Here is a 25506-nt window from a genome sequence, read left to right as displayed (position 1 = left end):
TAAGTGGCCCGAGGATACATGGAGTGAGCAAGGGCCAAGGGTAGAGCTGCGCAGCTTCTTTGCAGAGCAGCTAAGAGGTTATGCGTGCTTGTGTGTTGGAAAAGCACATTGTCCCTATGCTTTCTGTCTGTATGCACAAAGATTTGTTGCAGAGGCAATATTGGAAGGCATTAAGGGTATAATGCATGGCTACAAGCTCCAGGAAGTTCATGTGAAACTGTGCCTGGAGTGGAGTAGACGCATATTGGGTTGAGAAGCTTTTAGGTCAGGGGTCAGGAACCTATGGCTCGGGAGCCAGATATGGCTCTTTTGATGGCTGCATCTGGCTCGCAGACAAATCTTTAATAAAAAAAGTAAAAATCTAACAAAATCCCCCACCCTCCTGACACCCTTCAAGACCTCCAAAATTAATTTACTACAACCCCCACCCTCCTGTTCCCCCCCCCCAAGACCTGCCAAAAGTCCCTGGTGGTCCAGTGGGGGTCCAGGAGTGGTCCGGGAGCGATCTCCTGGACTTGGGCTGTTGGCTGCCAGTAGTCAAAATGGTGCCGACGGCCCTTTGCCCTCACTATGTCACTGGGGTGGACCAATGGCGGCGGTAGCCCCTGTGACATAGTAAGGGCAAAGGGCCGTCGGCTGCCAGTAAGCAAAATGGCGTCGACGGCCCTTTGCCCTTACTATGTCACAGGGGCTAACGTCGCCATTGGTCCACCCCAGTGACATAGTGAGGGCAAAGGGCCGTCGGCGCCATTTTGACTACTGGCAGCCGACAGTCCAAGTCCAGGAGATCGCTCCCGGACCCCCGCTGGACCACCAGGAACTTTTGGCAGGTCTTGGGGCGGTCAGGAGGGTGGGGGTTGTAGTAAATTAATTTTGGAGGTCTTGGGGGGCGTCAGGAGGGTGGGGGGTTTTGTTAGATTTTTTATTAAAGATTTGTCTGCGAGCCCTGGACCCCCGCTGGATCACCAGGGACTTTTGGCAGGTCTTGGGGGGGGGGGGGGTCAGGAGGGTGGGGTTGTAGTAAATTAATTTTGGAGGTCTTGAAGGGTGTCAGGAGGGTGGGGGGTTTTGTTAGATTTTTTATTAAAGATTTGTCTGCGAGCCCTGGACCCCCGCTGGATCACCAGGGACTTTTGGCAGGTCTTGGGGGGGGGGGGGGTCAGGAGGGGGGGGGGTTGTAGTAAATTAATTTTGGAGGTTTTGAAGGGCGTCAGGAGGGTGGGGGATTTTGTTAGATTTTTCTTCTTTATTAAAGATTTGTCTGCGAGCCCTGGACCCCCACTGGATCACCAGGGACTTTTGACAGGTCTTGGGGGGGGGGGGGGTTAGGAGGATGGGGGGTTGTAGTAAATTAATTTGGCAGGTCTTGGGGGCATCAGGAGAGTAGGAGGTTGTAGTAAATTAATTTGGTAGGTCTTGGGGGAGTCAGGAGGGTGGGGGGTTGTAGTTAGTATGGCTCTCACGGAATTACATTTTAAAATATGTGGCGTTCATGGCTCTCTCAGCCAAAAAGGTTCCTGACCCCTGTTTTAGGTCAAACTTTACAACCCTGAGTAAATGCGAGCATGAGCAGAATCAGACTAGGTTTTGGTTCTAGATCTGCAATATGGTTGAGGGACGAAAGCGGTTGAACAGCTTAGACCCACTGATAATGGAATTTCACTGAATCTAACCCATAGCAGTTTTGGATCTATGAGGAAAGTGCATAGTGAAAAAAACGCCATGGCCAGACAATGAAGAAATGAGGGGTTGAGGTTATGGAAAAAATGCACGCAGGGACATGTAAGAATTTATTAGAAAGTCTGCACATATGCTGGACAGGAAGGTCATTATGAATGTGGTGTCCAGAAGTGTTATATAAGGGATTTATGGCAGTGACAGTAATCCCAGTTAGGAAATGTATAGTGAGTCATGAAGAAGTTAGAGCTCCTTGCGTGGACTGACTGTGGTTATGCAGTTGTCCATGCAAGGAAAAGCGTGAATGATGTTGCACTCTGTAGAGAAACAGCATTCACCAATAGTGATTCAATGAAATACTCCAGTTGCCGAAGCTGGTGCAAGCGGCAGAGCTTGGGTTTGTAATATTGTTGACTCACCATAAAGCACATAGAAAGATTAGAGGTAATGTACTTTCTGCGATTATGGAAGCATGGTAACGAGAGATACCATTTTACCTGTGCCTTCTGAAGAAAGTTGGTATTTCTGAGGTCCAGGATGGGCGGAGGGTAACTACTTTCTGTTGAAAGAAAGAATAGTGTAATTAAAACTCCCCAACCCCCCCCCCCCCCCTTCTCCCCTCTGCGCTTTGTAGCGTCTGGGGGAGTGTACCGGGAAGTTTGGTACAAGGTGGGGTGGTCGCTCTGATATCCGGCCAGATGGGAGAACAGGAGGTGTCCCATTGGAGGGGCTGATTTAATCTGGATATCATGTAACCTCCCACGGGAGTGTGAGTGGTAATGTCTTACCCGCATTTGTGTGTGCTGTACAAGGAGACAATGAGACCTGTCGTCAGGTTTCAAGGTGGACTTGCACTTGAGGCAGTATGTGCTGAATCTCATGTTTAGCAGATCAGCGAATGCACCTGGAACTTTGGTTTTGAAGCAGGAACCAGAAGTCAGAGCATTAATCAGTACAGAGCCTCGTTGCTGAAAAAAAGGGAGGAAGCCCTGATGCAATCCCAAAGAAATGATAGAGAGGTTCTCCTAGTATTGTGGCTGACATAGCTGGTATAGCGATATGTGACACTAATACGGTTCTTGGAAGGTACATGACCCAGAACTTTTCGAACCATGTGGCCCAAATTAGAGAACACATCTCAATGGGAATGGCACAGAAGAGGGTACGTACCATCCGACGTGGATCGCTGAAGGACGAGCTGGTGAAGATTGCTGGCTCCATCGATTTCAGGAGTCCTCGAGAGGTAGCCTGTGGACGTAGACATCCTTCTCAACTTTGATGCCTGGTATGGTGGTGCAGGTATGGAGGAGACAGGCTGGGCGTGGCTGGCGCTTACACCATTATTAGCGGAGGGCCACAATCCCGCACCAATGACGGTGGGGCATGCCAGGAACAGGGGAGCCGATTAACGAGCTCATGATCCCAACCCTCGTCGCAGCGGCTCAATGTCTTGTGACACCAGTGCAGAATTCTTCGGACCTCAATCCAGTGTTTCTGGAGCACCAAGGACTGCCAAAACTGTGTGGAACAGTGCTGATGGCAGTGGTGATGTTGCTCAGCCCGAGCATTGTCCAGCATCGAGAAGGATAGCACCAACGTGCTGGATGGCGTCGGCGGCGGATGATCACGGTGTCGGCGACGATGCATGCCACGGTGCTCGGCCCGGTCTTTCCCCAGCACAGAGATGGAAGCTCTCACTGTCTTGGATGGCGATTGATGACGGACTGTCAGCATGCCTGCTCTGCCCCTGGCACTATGTAGTGTCGTAGGCTAATACGGGGCTTTAATAAGAACCCAAAGCATGGAGCACTGTGTTTAGGTGAGGGCATTACGTGGCGATGCTATGTCGGTATTTACGGTGTCGATGGCGGCCGAAGCGGCCTTGAGGGTATCGTCAAAAATATATATGAAAAAACGTCGATGACTCGGCCAGAGCAATAATGACAGTGACGGAGCACTGACGGCATTGGTGTAGGTATCTATGGGAACGATGTGGCATCGAATAGTCGAAAAACATTGTTGTTATCGGAAAAAGATACCGGCATCAACGGAGTTGATGACTGCATCGATAGGAACGTCGAAGACACCGATGGAAACGACGTGGGTGTCGAGGGCATCGATGTATGGAGGCGGGCGCCAACGGCATTGGTCGGGCAGCGACAGTATGGCCACGGACGTTGACAGTATCGATTGGATCGACTCAGGCAGCAATGGCGTGCATGGCATCTGTGCCACGGACATGGGCGTCGATGGCACTGACATGGACACCGATGGAATCGATGCTGGCATGGACCCTATCAATGGATTTGACATTGGCATCGATGGAATCCACTTTGGCACCGATGCCACCCATGGAATTGGCATGGATGCCCATCGATGGAATCGACCTGGCATGGATGCCCATCGATGGAATCGATCCGGGCATCGACTTCCATCGATGGAATCGACCCGGCATCGATGGCCATCAATAGAATTGACCCGGCATCGATGGCCATTGATGGAAACCATTTGGGCATCGATATCCATCGATGGAAACCACCTGGCATCAATGGCCATCGATGGAAACCACCTGGCATCGATGGCCATCGATGGAATGGCCCCTGGCATTGATGTACGTTGATGGAATAGACCTGGCATCGATGCCCATCGATGGAAAGGACCTGGACATCGATGGAAAGGTCCTGGGCACCGATGGCATCCATAAAATAAAGGATGGCATTGATGAAATGACCCTGGCATCAATGGAAGTTCCCCGGGTGACAGTGGCATCAACCCGAGTATGGATGGCAGCAACGAGACAAAGGTGTGCATCGATGGCATCCATCTGGGCAATGATGGCACTGATGGAACCCAAGGAAAAATCAGTGCCATGGATGAAAAAACATGGACAGCACTAATAGAAACGATGCAGGGAAGATGGCATCAGGGTACCGCAGGGGGAAGGGTAATGATGGCATCTAAGAATCCAGGGCAGTCTGAAGGGGGTACCGTTGGTAGCGATGGGGGCATCGACTGTGCAAGGGCACCGAGGAAATCGAAGGACCTGAATCCACAGGGGCCCTGGCGGCAACAGAAACCATGGAAGTCCCTGTCCCACTAGCGCGAATAACCCAGCAGAGTGTCACAGAGGGACACTCGCAGGCTATATGAAGCTAACTGAAAAAATAGGGAAAGGGAAGGCCGTAGTCGGTTGGCAGGCCAGAAAGATGACAGGAACCGACCGAAAAAACAGGGTATCATACTCACCGAGCAACGAATAAATGTACACGGAGGGAGACCCGTGCAGGGAAAAGTGTTTGTGAAGTAAAAGTTTAAGCCTTTCCGTGCGGAAAAAATGTTAAAATTTCTCACGGAGCTCCTAACCGCTATGCTTATTGCAGAGCGGAAAAAAGAAGACTGAGGGAGACACCTGTGGCTCACAGGGATAATTGCAGGCTGAGCAAGCTCAGTGCACTCAGTGTTCCAGTGTCAGTCAAAGCTTTGTAGAAACTTTGACAGAAAAGTTTTCTGTACAGGGCTCCATCCTGTGATGTCACCCATATATGAGAACTACTATCCTGCTTGTCCTGTGAGAAAATATTTTTCAGATATATCAAAGAAAGGAGGATGTCCTGAGGTGGTATATTAAACAGATACTTCATTTCTGTGTTCACTAAAGAATACCCTGGAGATAGCACGGTGCTGATTAAGAAAACCATGCATGGCAGAGGGGTAGATGCAACCCTATTTACAGAAGAGAATGTATGAAAAGAGCTATGAAAACTGAAAGTGGACAAGGCCATGGGGTCATCTGAGGTACATCCGAGGATATTGAGGGACCTCAGAAATGTGCTGGTGGGTCCATTGAAAGATCTGCTCAATGGTCCCTGGAAATGGGAGTGGTCCCACAAGATTGGAGAAGAGCAGTGACGGTCCCGCTTCACAAGAGTGGGAGCAGAGAGGAGGCTGGAAACTACAGGCCGGTTAGGTTCACCTTGGTGATGGGAAAATTAATGGAGACTCTGCTGAAGGAAAGGATAGTGAACTATCTACAATCCGGTAGCAACACAGATTCACCAGGGGAAGGACCTGTTAGACAAATTTGATTGATTTTTTTGATTGAGTGACTAGAGAACTGGATCAAGGAAGAGGGCTCGATGTGATGAACAAACTGGTTGACTGACAGGAGACAACATGTAATAGTAAATGGAACCTATTCTGAAGTGAAAATGACATTAAGAGGAGTGCCACAGGAATCTGTTTTAGGACCGGTTTGTTCAATATCTTTGTGAACGACATTATGGAAGGGATAGAAGGTAAAGTTTGTCTATTTGCAGATGATACTAAGATCTGCAACAGAGTGAACACGACTGAAGGAGTAGAGAGAATGAAAAGCAATTTAAGAAAGCTTGAAGAGTGGTCAATTATTTAGCATCTGGGATTAAATGCCAAGAAGTAGAGTCATACATCTGGGCTACAGTAATCTAAAAGAGCAGTTATGTGAGGAGGGGTGAAAGACTGATGTGCACAGACTGGGAGAGGGACCTTGGGGTGATAGTGTCTGGTGATCTGAAGATGGCGAAGCAAAATGACAAGGTGATAGGTAAAGCCATAAGATTGCTGGACTGCATAGAGAAAGGAATAACCAGTAAGAAAAAGAAAGTGATTTTGCCCTTGTAAAGGTCCTTGGTGCGACCTCACCTGTGTTCAGTTTTGGAGCCTGTATTTCAGAAAGGATAAGATAGAGGCAGTTCAGAGAAGGGTGACTAAAATGGTGTGGGGGTCTGTATCAGAAGACTTATGAGGAGAGGCTAAAGGATCTAATTTTTTTTTTTTTTTTTAATTTTTGGAAAATTTCTATCCCATTGATCCACAAATCCCAGTGGGTAACAAGAATACACACTGTATACCCTGGAAGAGAGTAGGTGCACGGAAGATATGATTCAGACTTTCAGATACCGGAAAGGTTTTAATGATAAACAAACTTCAAACTTTTTCTATTGGAAAGGAATCTGTAGAACTACAGGTCATGAAATGAAACTCCTGAGGGTTGATTCAGAACCAACATCAGGAAATATTTCTTTATTGTGAGAGTGATGGATTCCTGGGCTGTCCTTCCAGAAGAGGTGATGAAGACAAAAACAGTAAACAAATTTAAAAGGGCATCAGATAAACACTGTGGATCCCTAAAGACTAGAGGTTAGACATGAAGAAAAGGGTGCATGAGGATAACCTGCACAGAGCAGCAGTTACTACCCTAAACAGAAGGGGTACTGATTACTGATTACTACCCTTAACCAATTAGCCTGATGCTTGTGACACAACTGCAACATCACTCTCTGCTTCAATGGCAAGGGGAAAAAGGAGAAATTTGATTCAGACGACAGCCAATGATAGGCCCTGACTTTTATGGCCCAGGGTACTGATATGCAGACAGTCGGGATAAAGCACAGGACTGCTTCTATGGCCAAGTCCAAAAAGCAAAGCATTTTCAAGCAGCATTGTCTAAATTATCATGAAGGCTGTTCATCTTGGGAAAAGCAAATTTATAATAGGTTTGACGGTTGCTTGGTTTAGATTGTAAATATTGCACCCTTAACATAAGGTTTGGGGGTAATCTGCACGGAACAGAAGATACTACCATAGGAAACTTGCTGGGCAGACTGGATGGACCATCTGGTCTTTTTCTGCCATCATTACTATGTTACCTATTTTATAATTATACACGTATATATTTTATGGGCAGAGGTAGGTATATTTTAAAACTTGTGCATGTCATTGAAATCACCAGTTTACCAATATTTCTACCAGTTCATCCAGTCCTTCAGGTCATTGAGACCCTTCTAGTTCTTCACCTGAACTCCTATCAGTTCACCCAGATCTCTCACCCAAAAATAGTTAATTAGCAAATGTAAAATTGTGCAAATAAGTTGCCCAATGTAGTTGTACAAATCTCTTGTAAAAATAGCAATTTATGTACATTCCTCTTGGCTCTACCCCTGAACACCCGTTTTTTGCATAGAATATATGCATATTTTTTATGTTTATAAAATAGCACGTATGTGAGTACAAACTACTTATGTGTGTATATGCTACTTTTAGGAGCATAACTCCTTTAAAAATTCACCCCTTAGATTGCAAGCCCTTTGGAGACAAAGGAAATGCCTCCAGTACTTGAAGTTAATCCACTTTGAAGTGGTTACAAGTCATGAAAGGCACAATATAAATCAGAAATTAAATTAAATGAACAGTTCCTTATTTTATTGAGAAGTTTTATCATCCAGAAGGTTACTGTTCCCTGAATTTATGCATTCATAAGAGCCAGAACAATCTTAAGATTCAATGGCTATCTTTCAACATGGAGACTATGAACCATCATGGACATCAGCAATAAAAATCACTGTCTATTCTTATCACAGTGAAGCAGTAATATGTTCCTATTCTGCTAGCCAAGAAAAATCAGACTGCAGAGTATAAATGATTACATACAGCACTGAAAACCACAAAATGCAAGAAGTACTAAAGGAGGTCTGATCTATTGCTGAGATAACATGTCTTGACATGCATAACACATAATACATGTATTTGTCATCATCACAGTTAGATAGCAGACCACCTGATTTACAAAAGCAAAAGCTCAGCGAACCAACCTTATCATACCTACCAACTTACTCATAGCGGAGCATCATGACCTATGTGCCTGATCCCCATTGCATCAAAAACTGAAAGCTAGGGCAGAGTCATTGGTCAGATTCCAACAGAACCTACCTATTATCAGGTTTGCGAAGGATGCTGTGGTCGAAAATTGCTGCTCCAAGAACTTGGCCATGAATGTGGCTAACCCAACTACCATGGCTGTCAGGTTGAGTTGGCCCAAAACCAGAAGAGCACAGACTGGGTTTCGTATATTTCTCAATAAAACCCGAGGGAAGACTGAAACAAAGAGGAAAATCAATGATTAAAAATATAAAATTATTTTAATAACATAAATGACAGTAATCCTAAGAATTGTATTAATGGGCTTTTTATTTGGATCATTTACTCAACCATTCAATGACAGTGTATATATATATATATATATACACTTAGGCTGATACTGAAAAGATCTAGGTACCTAATGTAAAAGTCAGACATCTAGATCTTCTTAAATGAAAATTTTGTCCCTGATGAGTTCCGAAATTTAGGTACCTATTTGTACTAGATGCCTAATAAGTGCAGGGCCAGGGGTGTGGTCATGTCCATTGTAAAAAGTCCATTGTAAAAAGTCCATTGTAAAAAGGGGAACACACACATACTATTCAAAACACGAACAAGGTTATTTATTATTTGTTAAATATTATTGATATTTCACTGTTCCTTGTAATAATGTTCATTGGTTGATTGTTATTGTTCAATGTTCTATGTAAAAAACCCTGGTCTAACCTCCCAGACCAGGGCAACCTTTTTGTTACTTGTAAACCGGATTGATTTGTATTGCATACAGGAATTCCGGTATATAAAAATTAAAAATAAATAAATGTTGAGGAAAGAAGGTTAAGCGCTCAGAGCTGATTTACAGTACTAAGTGGCTAACTTAAGTACCCAAATGTAGGCATATAAATAGTAGGCTTAATTTAGAAATCTCAGTTTAAGCACCTATTTTCAGCCAAATTTAAGGTCCAAATTTAAGTGTGCCAAAATAGATTCCTAACATAGGCACTCATCTTTCATGGAATATTGGCCTTACTGGTAATATAGATGTTCCAGCAAACAGAAGAAAATCCTGTCTCCTTTAGAAAGAAATAGCTATAAAGAACCTACAAAGCATCCAAAACAATATCATCAAACCAACAATGGAGGCTTTGTGGTAATTATGGACACACAAAAATACATAGAAGAGGGATATAGACATCTCTTAAATAATCCATACTGGCGAGGTACCTATAAAGAATACACTAAATAATTGAAAAGTCTTCACACATTTCTAGAACAAGTACAATCTCAACTGAAAAACCTGATATCCACCCATCTGTCTGTTGGCACCTTCTATATCTATAAGATGCCCACAAAAAGAAAATGGTATGTGTGGATCAGGGCTGACCTCTATCTCAACCCGGGGCTGCCACTCGAGGTGTCTTCGACAACTCAAAGTAATAAAAAATTTCCGGTTCACATGCAGTGACAGCCCCTGCGAACTGGAAAAAAGGTCCCGCATAGCCTAGGTCTAATCCCTGGACCTTGCCCAATCATATGTTAGGAGCAAGATCAGGTCGGCGTCATTTTATAAAAAGGTGTTAACTGGACTGGGTGCTAGGCTGTGTCCCAGGCCCCAATGCAGGCTCCCTGAACCCCAATGACTTTTTTAGATACATTTGGGGGGAGAGGGGGTTCCCCCACTGAACTCCAACGATTTTTGGTGTTTCCTTTGGGGAGGGAGGGAGAAGAGGCACTATACCCCCAACGATGTTTCATCACTAGTGGGGTGAGGGAAAACTGGATTTTTTGGAACACTGTGTTGCAGGGTGGGGGGGGGGGGGGGGGCCCATCGCCATGCATGAACTAGAACATTTTTTTTTTACTTTGAGGTGTCGAAGATGCCTCAATTGTTGGCCCTGGGTGGAGTTGGGAGTCAGCCCTGACCCCCGCTCAACTTTTCTTTTGTGTTGTGGCTTTTTAAAATTATTTGCATAGCCCTTTATAAATAACATGGGAGCCTCATGACCCATGTTACATTTATCAATTCCTCAAGGGGTATTGTTATTTTATCAGGCTGACCACTTTCTCACTTGAATTGCCTATTAATGATCTCCTTTGCATGCATTTGCATTATTCATGCATGCAAATCACTTGCAAAGCAGGCCACTGTACTAAGGAAGGGAACCTGAGCAGGGTCATGCAAATTTATTGCATATATTGCATGATATTGCCATGATAGAGTTCTATCACGATATATGCACCGTTTAATGTGCATTAGAGCACTACCATGGCTTAATGCATCACCCAGTAAGATAACCAGACAGGTAAAGCTGACCAGTCATGCCTATTGTCCACCCAATGACTACTTATCCAGCTAAGTAGTATAGCCGGATATTCAGTGGCTGCCACTTGGCCAGATAAGACCAACATATCTGGTTAAGTGGAATTTGAATATGGACCCCCCCTCTTTTTTCTAGAAAGGTGCATTGATTCCTGCTGTGGTCTTCCTTTGGATCATTTTATGCCAGCTTGTTGACCTCTTTCTTTTGCAGCTCAGTTCCCCAAGCCTTTGCTTGGGCCTTCTGGTCTCCCACAGCCCCCAGTTCCCCCATTGCTTGGGGGGGGGGGGCGTCGATTCCCATGATGCCCTTGGTGCCTTTGAAGCCTTTGTTGCCCAGGGTTAGGGTTCTTCCTCGCTTGCACAAGCCCCGCGATGGCCTTAGTGAAGAAGAAGGCCCTTATGACCTGTGGGGAGATGATTCCTTAGAGTCTTCATCCCAATTCTCAGACAACCCCCTCGCTAAGCTTCCCCCCCCAGAGGATCTCTCCTTTGCGAGGTTTGTCAAGGCCATGGCTGAGGCTATTCCCTTCCAACTCCTCATGGAGGAGGATGTGTTGCGGTCCCAGGCTGTGCCCCGGGACTTTCACTTACTTCTGCCCTGGCTGCTGGTGCCTTCTTCAGGCCTGTTCTGGCCACCGACGCGGTGCTCCCTCCTTGAGGGAGACGCCGGTGTTCTGCCGCGGCTGGCCCCGCCAGAGCTCCAAATTTAAAGGGACCAGCGCGGGAAACTTAGGCACCGCCCTCAAGCTGACGTCAGATGCTGCAGGGTATTTAAACCCTGCAGCCACACTCCTACCTCGCCTTGTAACGAGGTTCACTCTGTATTGAGTCACTAGTTGCTGCTTTGGATCTTGGATCTTATCTTCTGACTCCTGGCTTCTGATCCTGCTTCGTCCATTGACTCTGGCTTTAGCTTCCGTCCCTGGTTTTGGCTTTGGACTTCTGACTTCTGTCTTTTGATCCTGCTTTGTCCATTGACTCCAACTCCAGCTTCCTCGTCGTCCTCAGGTATCCTCTCCTTGCTTGCCCAGAGGATTCTCCTAAGTCCCAGCGGCTCGGACTCTCACGGGCTCCTCCCGGGGGAGCCGCGGGCTTCCAAGGGTGAAGACTCTCCTGACCTCTGGGGCACCACCGCTCCCTTGACCCTTGGTCGCATAGGGTCACACCTAAGTCCCAGAGGCCTGGGTCCCTACGGGCTCCTCCTGGGGAGACCTCGAACTTCCAGGGGTGAAGCCTTCTATGGAACTCCTCCTCAGCGTCGCCTCCCGGCTGCGACGCCCACTGTGGTTTCCCAAAGTACAACACCTACCGTCTCAGCCAGCCCAAGGGTCCCCCATCCTAACAGGATGCGTGACATAAGATGCTGGAAGTGCTCCAATTTGTCGACGCTCCTAAGGAAATCGTGGCAGTTCTCATCCATGACATCTTTAATGATCTTTTCCTTTGGATGTGGCAACACCCGATCTCCATATCTTCTCTCAGTAGGAAGGTGGACGCCACCTATTTGATTCAGCAGACCTTGAGATTCGAGAGGCGGCATCTCCCTCACCAGTCGGTAGTCGTGGAGTCCGTCCTTAAGAAAGCCAAGCACTCCCGCACCCATGCCTTGGCCCCTCCAAGGTGAAAGCTTAGGGAGCTAGATGCTCTGGGTAGGAAGGTCTTTCAGGGCGCTATGATCATCGCCCAAATCGCCGCCTACCAGTATATGACCCAATACAACCGGAACCTGTGGAAATGGGTCCAGGACCTCCCAGAGAGCTTGCCACAACAGGAACCAGAGTTGCTCTCTGCCATTGTCCTGCAGGGTCTGGAATCTGGCAAACATGAGGTGAGATCCACCTACGATTTGTTTGAGAGAGGGCACGAGTAACTGTCATGGTCATCGGTGCCCGTAGAATGGCCTGGCTCCAGGCCCCTGACCGCTGTCCAGAGGTGCAGAAGAAGCTGGCTGACCTGCCATGCAGAGCTGACAAGGGACAAGGTCAGAGATGCAGTAGCTCAGTTGAAGGACAACCATGAAACCCTCCAACAGCTGTCCTCTAGTGATTTAGATGCTCCTTCCTCTGCCAGGAAATCTTCCAGGCCAAGCTCCAGGAAGTCCTATTACAGGCAGTGGAAATATTATGCTCCAGGGACCGCTCCAGTCAGTAATGGACACCTAGGCTCCAGCCAGAGCTCTAGCAAGCCCCCGGCTATGGGGTTTTGTTTTTTTTTTTGCAATTTACTATTTATTACATTTTTCCAATATTCATACATAATGAACATTTACAGTGCGCAGATATTTATTTTACTTAAACAATTCTAAAGTTCACTCAGATTTAACTAACATAGATTCATAACTGCTTTTCTAAGAAATTCTTAGGGGAATCTTTTACAAGTGGATAAAAACAAAAAAGATAATGTCATCATAGGAAAAGGTATCGCCGCCTGAGATAGAGAGAATCTTTAACTGGCACCATAATATGGCAGAACATTATGGGTTTGATGGAACTAGAAAACCTTGTAGCTGGTTCGGTTCAAGAAAAATATACTTAGCATTTTGATATCTTATAATGCATTTAGAGGGATATCTAAGGCTAAAAATAGCCCCTCTTGCCATCACATCTGATTATAACGATAAGAACTTTTTTCTTGTTATACATGATATGTCTGGATATATCCAGATTTTTTTCCCATAATATAATTCAGATCGATTCTGCATGAATCTCTTCATAATCAGTTCTCTATCCGCTGCATAAGTGCAGGACAGGAACAAAGTCATTCTTTTATGTACTTCAAAATCAGTCGACATTTCCAAGATTTCAGTCAGATTTAGTTGATGCTCCTTCTCCTTATCTGCGTTTCCTTTCACTGCGAGATAATAGAGTCTAGATATTACAGGTAATCCTTCCGCTGGTATTTTTAAAACTTTAATCATATAAGTTTTAAAAAGTTCATATGTGGAAATTTCTTTAATGTAGGGGAAGTTTAGAATATGTAAATTCAAAAACTTTAATTGATTTTCTATGTTTTCAAGCTTTTTCATATTTACATCTTCCACTCTTAGTATCTCTGTTTGAATATTCTCAATTTTCTCCACTTGTGATTCAATCTGCTGAGCTCTAGTCACCTGTAGACTCATTTCCTTCTCGATATTCAAAAACCTTTTATTTGAATCAAGTGATATTTTAGTCAGGTTCAAAACTACATTTTCAAGGCTTTTCATGGCATACCACAAAGAGTCCATGGTTATAACGGGAGGTTTTTCCATTGGAACAAGCATTTCCAACAAGGGTTTCTGTGCCTTCATCTCCCTTCCTGCCAAGTTCCCCTCTCACCACCTCCTCGATCGCATCCATTTCCCCCAGCTCGCTGCTCCCGGGCAAGTGACTCACTCCAAAGTTCTTCAAGTCGGCACCTCTGCCCTCTCCACCGGGCACCCCATACAAAGAATAAAGTCCTTGAAGATTTACCCCTTTGGTAGCAGTTTCTGGTGGGACCGGAGATGGGGGAGTCTCAGGTGCGCCAGGACTAAGTGTGATCTTATCGGCCAGCAACACAGGCATCTGCCCGTCGTCAGCAGTTGCTGCGGCCTCCTCAACAGGCATTCCTCTTTCTCCCTCAGTGGCGAAAAAGGTTTCAATCTGCTGCTGTCCATGTTCCAATACCGGTGATGACGAAGTAAGAACTTCTCTAAGCCTTGCTTTTCTTTTCGAGTGCAGCATTTCTGTTTTAAGGAATTTCTAAGAAAATCAGGAGAGAGCAATTTCACACCCTTCTCATGCGGCGGCCATCTTAGATTCTCCCGGTTACGGGTTTTTGACTGGTGGTGTTGGAGCACGAGCCAGCAAAATGTACCTTTGGCACCATATCTCCCAGCAGGAGGCAGGCTTATCGGCTTTGCCCACCTCTGGGTGACCATCACTTCAGACCAATGGGATCTTACCATAGTCCACAAGGGCTACGGCTCAATTTCAGATGGCTTCCAGAGAACTCTCCCCCAAGTCTATTGTGGGGTCATCCACCCAGCAGGTCATGCTTCAGACAGAACTCTCCTCCCTTCTCATAGTAGGAGCGGTAGAGCCTGTTCCTCGCCCTCAGCAGGGCTAAGGGTTCTATTTGAGATCCTTCCTAATACCGAAGAGAAACGGAGGCTTGCGCCCCACTCTCAACCTCAGGATGATGAACAAATTTCTCTTAAAAGAAAAGTTCAAGATGGTTTCTCTGGGCACTTTGATCCTCCTCCTCAAAAGAGGAGACTGGCTCTACTCCCTTGATCTCTAGGAAACTTACACTCACATAGCTAACATTCACAGCCACAGAAAATACTTCTGCTTCATGGGGGGGAAGGCTCACTACCAGTACAGGGTGCTGCCTTTTGGGTTGGCCTCTGCCCCTAGCATTTGAACCAAATGCCTAACGCTGGTGGTTGTGTACCTAAGGTGTCGTGCAGTGCACGTCTTCTCATACCTGGACGACTGGTTGATCAAGAGTGACTCATGCATAGGGGCGCTGAATGCTTTAATCCTGACCATGCAGACGCTGCAATCCTTGGAGTTAGTTATCAAATAATCTAAGTCTCACCTCTGCCCGTCTCCCAGACTGGACTTCATAGGAGCCAGGCTGGACACGGTGCTGGCGAGAGTGTTCTTGCCACACGACCGGGCCCTTACCCTAGCTTTGTTGGTGTCTTTTGTGCACAATAATCGGACTGTAAGTGCCTGACTTCTGCTTCACTTATTGGGCCACATGGCAGCCTCGGTCCATGTCACTCCGCTGGTCCATCTTTGCATGCACAGAGCGCAATGGACGTTACAGTCCCAATGGCAGCAGGTATCCCAGGACCTCGAGGCTCGTAGCTCCATCACACCACCTCTGAGGATCTCTCTGTCCTGGTGGAAGAGTCTCTCCAATTTGGAGCAGGGGAACCCCTTCCAAGCCACCCTGCCCCAAAAAATCCTTACTACCGATGCCTCCCCTCAGGGCTGGGGAGCCCATGTGAACGGCCTCCGCAAACAAGGTCACTGGACTGCTCAGGAAGCTCTCTTCCAGATAAACTTCCTAGAGCTTTGGGCGATTCGTTAGACTCTCTGGGCATTCCGGGATTGGTTGTCACACAAGGAAGTCCTGATTCAGATGGACAACCAAATTGTGATGTGGTATATCAACAAACAGGGAGGCACGGGGTTGTTCCTCCTCTGTCAGGAGGTGGTGCAGCTCTAGGCTTGGGCCCTGTCGTAGTGGATGTCACTGTGGGTGACATACCTGCCCAGGGCTATGAACGTGCTGGCAGACCACCTAAGCTGCTTTTTTCAACTGCACGAGTGGTTCCTGAATCCGATGATGGTGGCCCCAATTTTCTGGTAGGGAACCCAAGATATAGGCCTTTTCGCCTCCTCATACAAGTGCAAGGTGAGCGATTTTTGCTCCCTGTTCACACGGGATGGTCCTCCTCTTCCGCTCCTTCTGAAGACTCTTCTAAAGCTTCAACAGGACAGGGGGACCATGATACTCGTGGTGCCCTACTGGCTCCTGCTGGTCTGGTTCCCTCTTTTTTGGGATCTATTAATCAGGAATCCCATCAGACTGGGGACTGCATCCAATCTGATCACTCAGAACCAGGGCGTGTTGCGCCATCTGAACCTGAGGGTGTTGGTCTTGACCACGTGGATATTGAATGCCTAGTCCTTCAGCCCCTGCACCTCTCAAAAAGCATCTCCCAGGTGCTGGTGGCTTTCTGAAAGCTTTCCACCAGGAAGTCTTAGAGGTTGAAATGGAAAAAGTTCTCCGCCTAATGTGAGGGGCATGGCTTAGTGCCATTCACATGCTGTTACACCTGGCCAGCTGTGTTCACATCCAGTGGCTGACCATCCCCACCGTGCTGTGCAGCCTACACTGCTTCCCCGACGATGCAGCCGACCCCCTAGAACGCTGCCACACCGGGGATGCCAGGTGACTGACTGCCTAGGCGCGTGCACATGGCAGTCAGATCTTTAAAGGGCCAGCGGCGGGAAAACTTGGCAGTGCCTCTGATTGACATCACAGAGCTGCCTCTCACCAGATGCCTCAGCAACAGGTTCCTTGTGCCCTATCCTGAAGCAAGCTCCTGCTTGTCTTTTGGTTTGACCTGGTTCGCCGTTCATCTCGTCTTGCTGTTTGCTGCCTGACCTGACTTGGATTGGATATTATCTCTCTCTTGCCTCCTGCCTGCCCAGACTTCAGATTGTCTCTCGTCTTGCTTTTGCTGCCTGACCTGACTTGGATTGGGTATCGTCTCTCTCTTGCCTGCTGCCTGCCCAGACCTCGGATCCTCTCTCGTCTTGCTGTTTGCCATCTGCCCTGACTTGGACTGTTCATCATCTCTCTTGCTTGCCGGCTGCCCAGACCTCGGATCATCTCACGTGCTGCTTTCAATCAGCGCTGCCTGTTGATGGTGAGGACGTTCAGGGTTCTTCTTTGAAGGTTGCATCAATCTCATCTCAGCCTAAGGGTCCACGAGATTAACAGATTGCTGAGGCCATGGACCCGGCAGATCTCTCAGGTCTACAAGCCATTCCTGGTCTGGTTCAAAGAATCCAGTAGCAGCAACAGAGCTTGGAATGTTTGGCGAATTCCCTGGAATGCCTCAGTGCACGGCTGGATGCCGCAGCAACTCCGGTACCCGCTGCCGCCCCTATGATCTTTCTGTTAGTACCACCATGATACACTGGAGATCCAGCCCAATGTTGCGGATTCCTGAACCAGTGTTTTATGCACTTTGCCCTCCAGCCGGGGCAGTTTCCCACCGATTCCATCAAAACCACCTTCATCCTTTCTCTCCTGGATGGGAAGGCCCTAGTGTGGGCTTCTCCTCTTTGGGAATGTGGAGATCCTATACTACAAAATTTACAGGACTTTATTTAAACCTTCAAGCAGATATTTGATAAGCCTGGATGACTCACTGTGGCAGGTTCTGATCTGTTACATCTTCGCCAGGGGGCACACCCACTCATGGATTACGCCATCGAGTTCAGGACTTTAACCACCGAACTAAATTGGAGGGAGGATAGCCTTCGGTGCATAATTTTGAGGAACTAGCTTCCCGAATAAAAGATGAATTAGCCGCTTGGGAGCTACCCTACTCATTGGACGAACTGATCGATCTGGCTAGTCGGATTGACCGTCTACAGCAGTGGTCTCGGGAGATAAAGCCACGTCGACCAGTGTTATTGGCTCCTGCCTTTTCTTGTCCTCGAGTGGAACCAGCATCAGCCTCCTCTAATACTTTCAGCACGATATGAACTGAAAAACCTATGCAGTTGGGATGAACCCAGCTCACAGCGGAAGAAAGGATTCGCTGCCATACCTTGGGCCTTTGCTTCTACTACAGTGGTGCAGGACATCAATTAGCGCAGTGCCCACAGAAACCAGGAAATGGAAAAACCTAGGAGCTGGCGGGGGGTTACTCCTGGGTCTTACCACTCCTGCTCCCCAACTCATCCTGCCTGTCACCCTAAAATCGGCCAGACAAGAGTACTCCACACTAGCCCTTGTTGACTCCGGTGCTGGGGGAAATTTTATTACCAGGACACTTGTTCACTCTTTGGCTTTACCTACAGTGGCCTGGGAAAATCCTCTGACTATTTCTTCTATTCATGGAGACCCCCTCCCAGGGTGTATTACAACCAACACAGCTCCCTTCCAACTTCGCACCGGAATTCTTCATACAGAGAATATCACCTTTTTGGTCGCTGAAAAGGCTATCCACTCTATCATCCTGGAGCTTCCCTGGTTCTAACGCCATTCACCCCAATTTGACTGGGAATCTTTACAACTTTCTAAGTGGGACCCGCAGTGCCAAGACTCCTGTTTAGATCGAGTTCAACCACCTTCAGCACTGCTAGTGGCCACACCCCTCCTAGGTTTGCCACCAGCGTATGTGGACTATGCTGACTTATTCTTGAAATCCAAGGCCAAGGAATTACCTCCTCATTGACCCTACGATTGTGCCATCAACTTGATGCCTGGCACCTCCCCACCATGTGGCAGGGTTTACCCCCTATTGCTTCCAGAGACAGCAGCTATGACTCAATATATTAAAGAAAACGTAGATCGGGGCTTTATCAGGCCATCTACATCTCCTGCAGGAGCTGGCTACTTCTTTGTCTCTAAAAAGGACAGTTCCTTGCGGCCTTGCATAGACTATCGTGGCCTTAATGCCATAACAAAAAAGGACCTCTATCCTTTACCTCTGATTACTGAATTATTTGACCGCCTTCAGGGAGCTCGACTGTTTACCAAACTGGACCTTCAGGGGGCTTATAATCTAGTACGTATAAGATCTGGTGACGAGTGGAAAACAACCTTTAACACGCGAGATGGCCATTATGAATACTTAATAATGCCCTCTGGACTCTGCAACGCCCCCACTGTATTTCAAAACCTCATGAATGATATGTTCTGAAATCTCCTATATCACTGTCTGGTAATCTATCTTGATGATATTCTTGTTTTCTCTAAGGACCTGTCCTCTCATCGTCATCATGTCCATCTTGTCCTACAATACTTGCGGGAGAATAAACTATATGCCCAGCTTGAAAAATGCATCTTTGAGGAGGACAGCCTACCGTTCCTTGGACATATAATTTCGAGTCGTGGTTTTCACATGGATCCCAAGAAGGTCCGTAGAATTCTGGACTGGCCTTAACCCTCAGGGCTTCGTGCCTGCAGAAATTCCTGGGCTTTGCAAATTATTACCGAAGTTTCATTCCTTATTACTCCAAAATTACTGCACCTCTTACAGCTCTCACAAGAAAGGGAGCTAACATGAAGATTTGGCCATAGGAGGCAGTTAAGGCCTTCCATGAACTAAAGAAGGCTTTTCTTCACGAGCCATGTCTTTCGTCACCCAGATCCATCTCGTCCCTTTATATTGGAAGTTGAAGCCTCCAATTCTGGCATAGGGGCCGTTCTCAGCCAGCATTCTAACTCAGGAGTCCTCCATCCCTGCTCCTTCTTTTCTCTGAAGTTCACCTCTGCTGAACGCAACTATGGGATATGAGATAAGGAGGTCTTGGCCATTAAATTGACACTGGAGGAATGGTGACAGTGGCTGGAGGGTGCCTAACACTGGATTACCATTTATACAGACCACAAGAACTTAGAAAACCTTCACCAGGCACAACGCTTAAATGCTCAACAAGCCTGCTGGTCCCTGATTTTCACTCATTTTAACTTTGAGATACGTTATTGTCCTGCCTCCAAGAACATCCGAGCAGATGCCCTATCTCGTTCTTTTGAAAGTGAAGAAGTACTGGAGGAACCATGACATGTAATTGATCCAGCTTGTATACTTCTGGCCTCCTCGTTGACTGTTCCCCTTGGGAAAATGGTTGTTCCATGCCGTCTTTGGCTTAAGGTACTGAAATGGGATCATGACTCTTGAATAGCTGGTCATCCAGGGCAAATGAGAACTCTTGTTCTTCTCCAATGGTATTACTGGTGGCGCCATATGCAGAGGAATGTGAAAGCCTATGTAATATCTTGTCCTACTTGTGCTCAACAAAAACCTTTAGTAGGAAGAGCTTGAAGACTTTTACAACCACTACCCCCTCCAAAGGAAACTTGGCCACAAATATCCACATATTTTTTGGTGGACCTTCCCCTATCCAATGGCAACTCCATAATTTGGGTCGTTATTGAAAAGATTTTCGAAGATGGCACACTGTTTTCTGCTTCAAAATCAAACAACAAGCCCAAAAATACCTTGGAAATCTGAGGACAAATCAATACTCTATAAATCACAAAAGCGCCCTCAGTAGCAAGCTTACTAAGTTTTTAAAAATAATTTGTAGGACCTTTATGACCACAACTTGTCAGTCCTAACAAGCTGCATAGACCATTTGGTCCATCTTTATTTTAATTTAGATATAGTGCTCACTCGGAGTCAAAACAATTTTTTCTTTTTTTCAAAGTTTTCCTTAAAAAGTCATATTAGGTCCAAAGGGGTCCTTCTGGGTAAAGAGATTCATACGAACAATTGTTTCTCAGGAGTTAAACAATACTAATTACTTAGCTTTGTGTCACAGTCTATACATCACCCCGACATGGCCATGTTTCGAGTATCTTCTGCATCAGGGGGTCTTCTTGGGCAATCTTGTCGTTACTCCTGATAATCCTTTTATGACTTTTAGACTTGTGAAACACAAAAGTTGCATTAAAATGCAAAAATTAACTGCTCCGTTGGTGGCTCATTGCTGTGAACAGCAACATCTTTTCAGTGATCTACATTGGTTGATACTAGAACAAATAAAGATTCCCCCGCGTGGTGGAGATATTTCTAATAGACCTAGTTTTTGGGTATTAATAGACTTAGTTTTTGGGTATTTGCCAGGTTCTTATGGCCTGGATTGGCCACTGTTGGAAACAGGATGCTGGGCTTGATAGACCCTTGGTCTGACCCAGTATGGCATTTTCTTATGTTCTTATGCACTTCTAAATAAGAAGGAACAATACTGGATTTTCAAGTTAGATGTGATTGCGCCGAAAGGACTGAATGAAGTCATCAATTGGTACTCTCTGATTTGAATGTTTGATGTCATTTTGACGTCACGAATTGAGATCGAGACTGACGCCATTTTGAGAGTTCATTTATAAAATCAGGTAAATGAAATAGGTAAAGGTGCTGGGGCAGCATGGAGACAAGGAAGTCATAAAAGGATTATCAGGAGTAACGAGAAGATTGCCCAAGAAGATCCCCTGATGCAGAAGATACTCGAAAAATGGCCATGTCGGGGTGATGTATAGACTGTGACACAAAGCTAAGTAATTAGTATTGTTTAACTCCTGAGAAACAATTGTTCGTATGAATCTACCCAGAAGGACCCCTTTGGACCTAATATGACTTTTTAAGGAAAAGTTTGAAAAAAAGAAAAAATTGTTTTGACTCCGAGTGAGCACTATATCTAAATTAAAATAAAGGTGGACCAAATGGTCTATGCAGCTTGTTAGGACTGACAAGTTGTGGTCATAAAGGTCCTACAAATTATTTTAAAAAACTTAGTAAGCTTGCTACTGAGGACACTTTTTTCTGCACCTTCCCTCTGCACCTGAGTTGGCCCGTCTGTTCGTCTCTCACATATTCCGGTTACAGGGACTACCCAAACACATAATTTCGGATACAGGGACACAGTTCATGGCCAAGCATTGGCGCTCTCTTTGCCAGAAATGTAATATTGCTCTGGATCATATCACAGCTTATCATCCTCAAGCCAATAGTCAGGTGGAGAGGACCAATCAAACTCTGAAAACCTTCTTAAGGGCTTATACTAACGAACGTCAGAATGACTGGGCCGCTCTTCTATCATGGGCTGAGTTCTCACATAACTCTTAGCATAGCTCTCTGCTTCAATGGCAGGGGAGAAAGACTGATACTTCATGCATATCCAGCATAGTTCTCTGCTTCAACGGCAGGGGAGAAAGACTGATACTTCATGCATATCCAGCATAGCTCTCTGCTTCAACGGCAGGGGAGAAAGTCTGATACTCCACTTTCAATGCATATTCAGCATAGTTCTCTGCTTCAACGGCAGGGGAGAAAGTCTGATACTTCACGTTCAGTGCATATCCAGCATAGCTCTCTGCTTCAACGGCAGGGGAGAAAGACTGATACTTCGGGGTAGATTTTCAGACGAGCGCGAACAGCCTACTTTTGTTTGCGCTCCAGGCGCAAACAAAAGTACGCTGGATTTTAGTAGATACGCGCGGAGCCGCGCGTATCCACTAAAATCCTGGATCGGCGCGCGCAAGGCTATCGATTTTGTATAGCCTGCGCGCGCCGAGCCGCGCTACCTCCCCCCGTTCCCTCCAAGGCCGCTCCGAAATCGGAGCGGCCTTGGAGGGAACTTTCCTTTGCCCTCCCCTCACCTTCCCCTCCCTTCCCCTACCTAACCCACCCGCCCGGCCCTGTCTACATCCCCCCCTTACCTTTGTCGGGGGATTTACGCCTCCCGGAGGGAGACGTAAATCCCCGCGCGCCAGCGGGCCTGCTGCGCGCCGGGCCGCGACCTGGGGGCGGGTACGGAGGGCGCGGCCCCGCCCCCGGGCCGTAGCCACGCCCCGTACCCGCCCCCAAAACGCTGCCGACACGCCCCCGGAACGCCGCGACGACCGGGCCCGCCCCCCGACACGCCCCCGACACGCCCCCCTCCGAGAACCCCGGGACTTACGCGAGTCCCGGGGCTCTGCGCGCGCCGGGAGGCCTATGTAAAATAGGCTTCCCGGCGCGCAGGGCCCTGCTCGCCTAAATCCGCCCGGTTTTGGGCGGATTTAGGCGAGCAGGGCTCTGAAAATCTACCCCTTCATGCATACCCAGCATAGCTCTCTGCTTCAACGGCAGGGGAGAAAGTCTGATACTTCAATGCATATCCAGCATAACTCTCTGCTTCAACGGCAGGGGGAATGAAGAAAAGTGGATCTATATACAGACAACAACCAACAAGGACTGAATTACATAATCTGGGTAAACAAATAAGCATGGGTGTAGCTTGCTTATTGCGGCGGTTACTACCCCTAACTAATTAAGCTAGATATTTCACTTAGATGCAGCTCCAACACTGCTCTCTACATTAATGGTGGGGGTGGAAGGGAAATAGAACCAAAAGGTTACTAAGAGCCAAGAGTAACAGATAAGTATGAGAGAAACAAAAGTGCAAAATTTGCTGGGCAGACTGGATGGGCTGATTGGTCTTCTTCTGCCGTCATTTCTATGTTTCTATATTAGCACGGCACCTGGGGCCTCACCTTTTCAGATTATGCATGGGAAACAGCCCTTACTCCCACTGCCAATACCTCTATCCATTCCCTCACCTGCAGCCTAAATCACAGCCAAGAGCTTCAGGAACTATGGGTACATACCAAAGACATGCTTAACAGAGCAGCACAGAAGGCAAAAAATGCCACCGACGTTCAGCTCCTCATTTCAAACCCGGGAATAAAGTAAGGTTAAGCACTTGCCATCTCTGGCTCCATCTACCCTCGATGAGTCTAGCACCACAATAAGTAGGTCCCTTTCCTGTCCTTCGCCAAGTTGGACCCGTGACTTATCAATTCCGCCTACCTGGTTCCATGGGAATTCACAATGTTTTTCATGTATCTTCTCAAGCCACTAGTTCTTATATGGCCTTCCCGGAAAACCCCTAAACCACTGGACATCTGTATATAGGCCTTAAGCCTGAATGTGTATTTCCTGATTCTGCTGGCAACATATTTCACCACCATGTGCTTTGGCAAAGCTCATTACCGGAAGAAGGCAACACCCCAGAGACGGTGCCTGATTGGACAATAAAGCTACGTTCATAATTGGATATTAGAAGAAATTAATACACCCAGGATGTGCATCAATGTATTTCTATTGGACAATGAAAAAAGTTTAAAAGTCTCAACCCGAGCAGTTCAGAGCTGAGAAGCAAGCCTGATGCCCAGTTGCCACTGACCTGCGTCTCCAGAGAAACAACGACTTCCTCTTTCCTTGTTCCTCTTTCTAAATTGTCTATATTGTCTTTGTATTGCTATCAATAAATTTGCCTTTTAGATCATAAAGCTGTCTGAAGGTGCTATCCGAATACCCGCAGAAAACATATGGTCCTTCGAGCCGGAAAACGGAAAGGAAAGCCTAACGCCTGATGCGGGTATCGCGGGCTAGCACACCTTCAGGGATACCTCATTGCCAGCATCGAAGGAAGTGAGGGTGCCATTGATCGGGAGTGGAAAACCGCCCTGAAGCATCCTGAATCTACTTTGAGATTTTTGAGACCTGAAGCACTTCAGTAACCACTTTGAGGAAGTAAGTCTTACTCTCAAAAGAAAAAAAAAAAAATAAAACTGCTCAGTTACTTTTATTATCTCTTAGACCTTGGCGCGCACTGCTATCTGGCAGATCTTGTACAGTACCAATCAATAAGCCCAAGTTGAATACTGCGACATAACCACCTGGGGCTCCGGGCTTTTGCCGGGATACGTGCCGGGACGGAGTAGAAACTAGTCAGGTGGATTCCGAAGCGGGATTACGTGCCGCAGAAAAAAGAAGCCTTCAGATCCAGCATTCCAAGGAATACGTGCTTGGAGCTGGCTACACAGTCTGGAAAGGTAAGTAAACACTTGTCTTATATGAGTGAGTCATAGGTTTTTCCGTTAGTGTACTAATAAGTTCGAAAACAATTGGCAGACTTGACGCTGCCTTTTGGCCCTATCCCGGTTGTTTCGGCGGTAACGCACTGGAGCCCAAGTAATTTAAGTAGGAACCGGTAACCAGTCGAACGGAACGGTAAGGAGTAGATAGGTCTTCAGTACCATTATCTGCAGGCTATCTCTCTCTGTCCCGCTGTGAATACCTTCGTGTTTGAAGAAGTACAGCACACCGGAAGCGTGAATTCACGGTACGGTGAAAACTACAATTAAGGTAAGGTTGAACCACTCTTTCTCATAAAGGAGTGGCTACACGAAATTTATTATTAATACTTGTGTCGTAGTTTGGTCTGCAATATTGAGAGATCCCAAGATGGTAGGAGAGGTTAGTGAGTCATGTCCCCTGAACAAAGTCATTGCCCTGCTTAAACCCAATGAGAAGTTGATTCGTAAATACCATTCTAAGTGGGTAGCGTGGGCAGAGAAGGATGCTTCCCTCGCATGGCCAGCAGGAGGCTCCTTTGACACGCCCTTGCTCATACAGCTTATGACATTTCTGGAAAACAAGTATTGTAAATCTAATGGGCAAGATGTAAGAACACTGGCAAACCATGTCCAAATTTATAGGTGGTTTGTCATAACAAAGGCCTTTTTAGAAAAAGAGGAAGAAATTAGTAAGAAATTCACATCAC

At 46.7% G+C, this 25506-nt stretch overlaps 1 protein-coding gene across 3 annotated transcripts in view; it reads right to left on the bottom strand.

The window, feature by feature from the left end:
- The window catches only part of SLCO2B1 (solute carrier organic anion transporter family member 2B1), a 360204-nt gene that overhangs the window by 99937 nt on the left and 234761 nt on the right, over positions 1 to 25506 (bottom strand). For all 3 annotated transcript variants that reach the window (XM_029602065.1, XM_029602067.1, XM_029602066.1), the window contains one exon: positions 8425 to 8589. In XM_029602065.1, the coding sequence (XP_029457925.1) occupies positions 8425 to 8589 (165 nt within the window). The remainder of the gene's footprint in view (positions 1 to 8424; positions 8590 to 25506) is intronic.

This window comes from Rhinatrema bivittatum, chromosome 5 (genome assembly GCF_901001135.1).
Source record: "Rhinatrema bivittatum chromosome 5, aRhiBiv1.1, whole genome shotgun sequence".
Taxonomy (NCBI): domain Eukaryota; kingdom Metazoa; phylum Chordata; class Amphibia; order Gymnophiona; family Rhinatrematidae; genus Rhinatrema; species Rhinatrema bivittatum.
The sequence above is the reverse complement of the archived record's forward strand: the minus strand, read 5'-3'. Positions and strand labels throughout refer to the sequence as shown.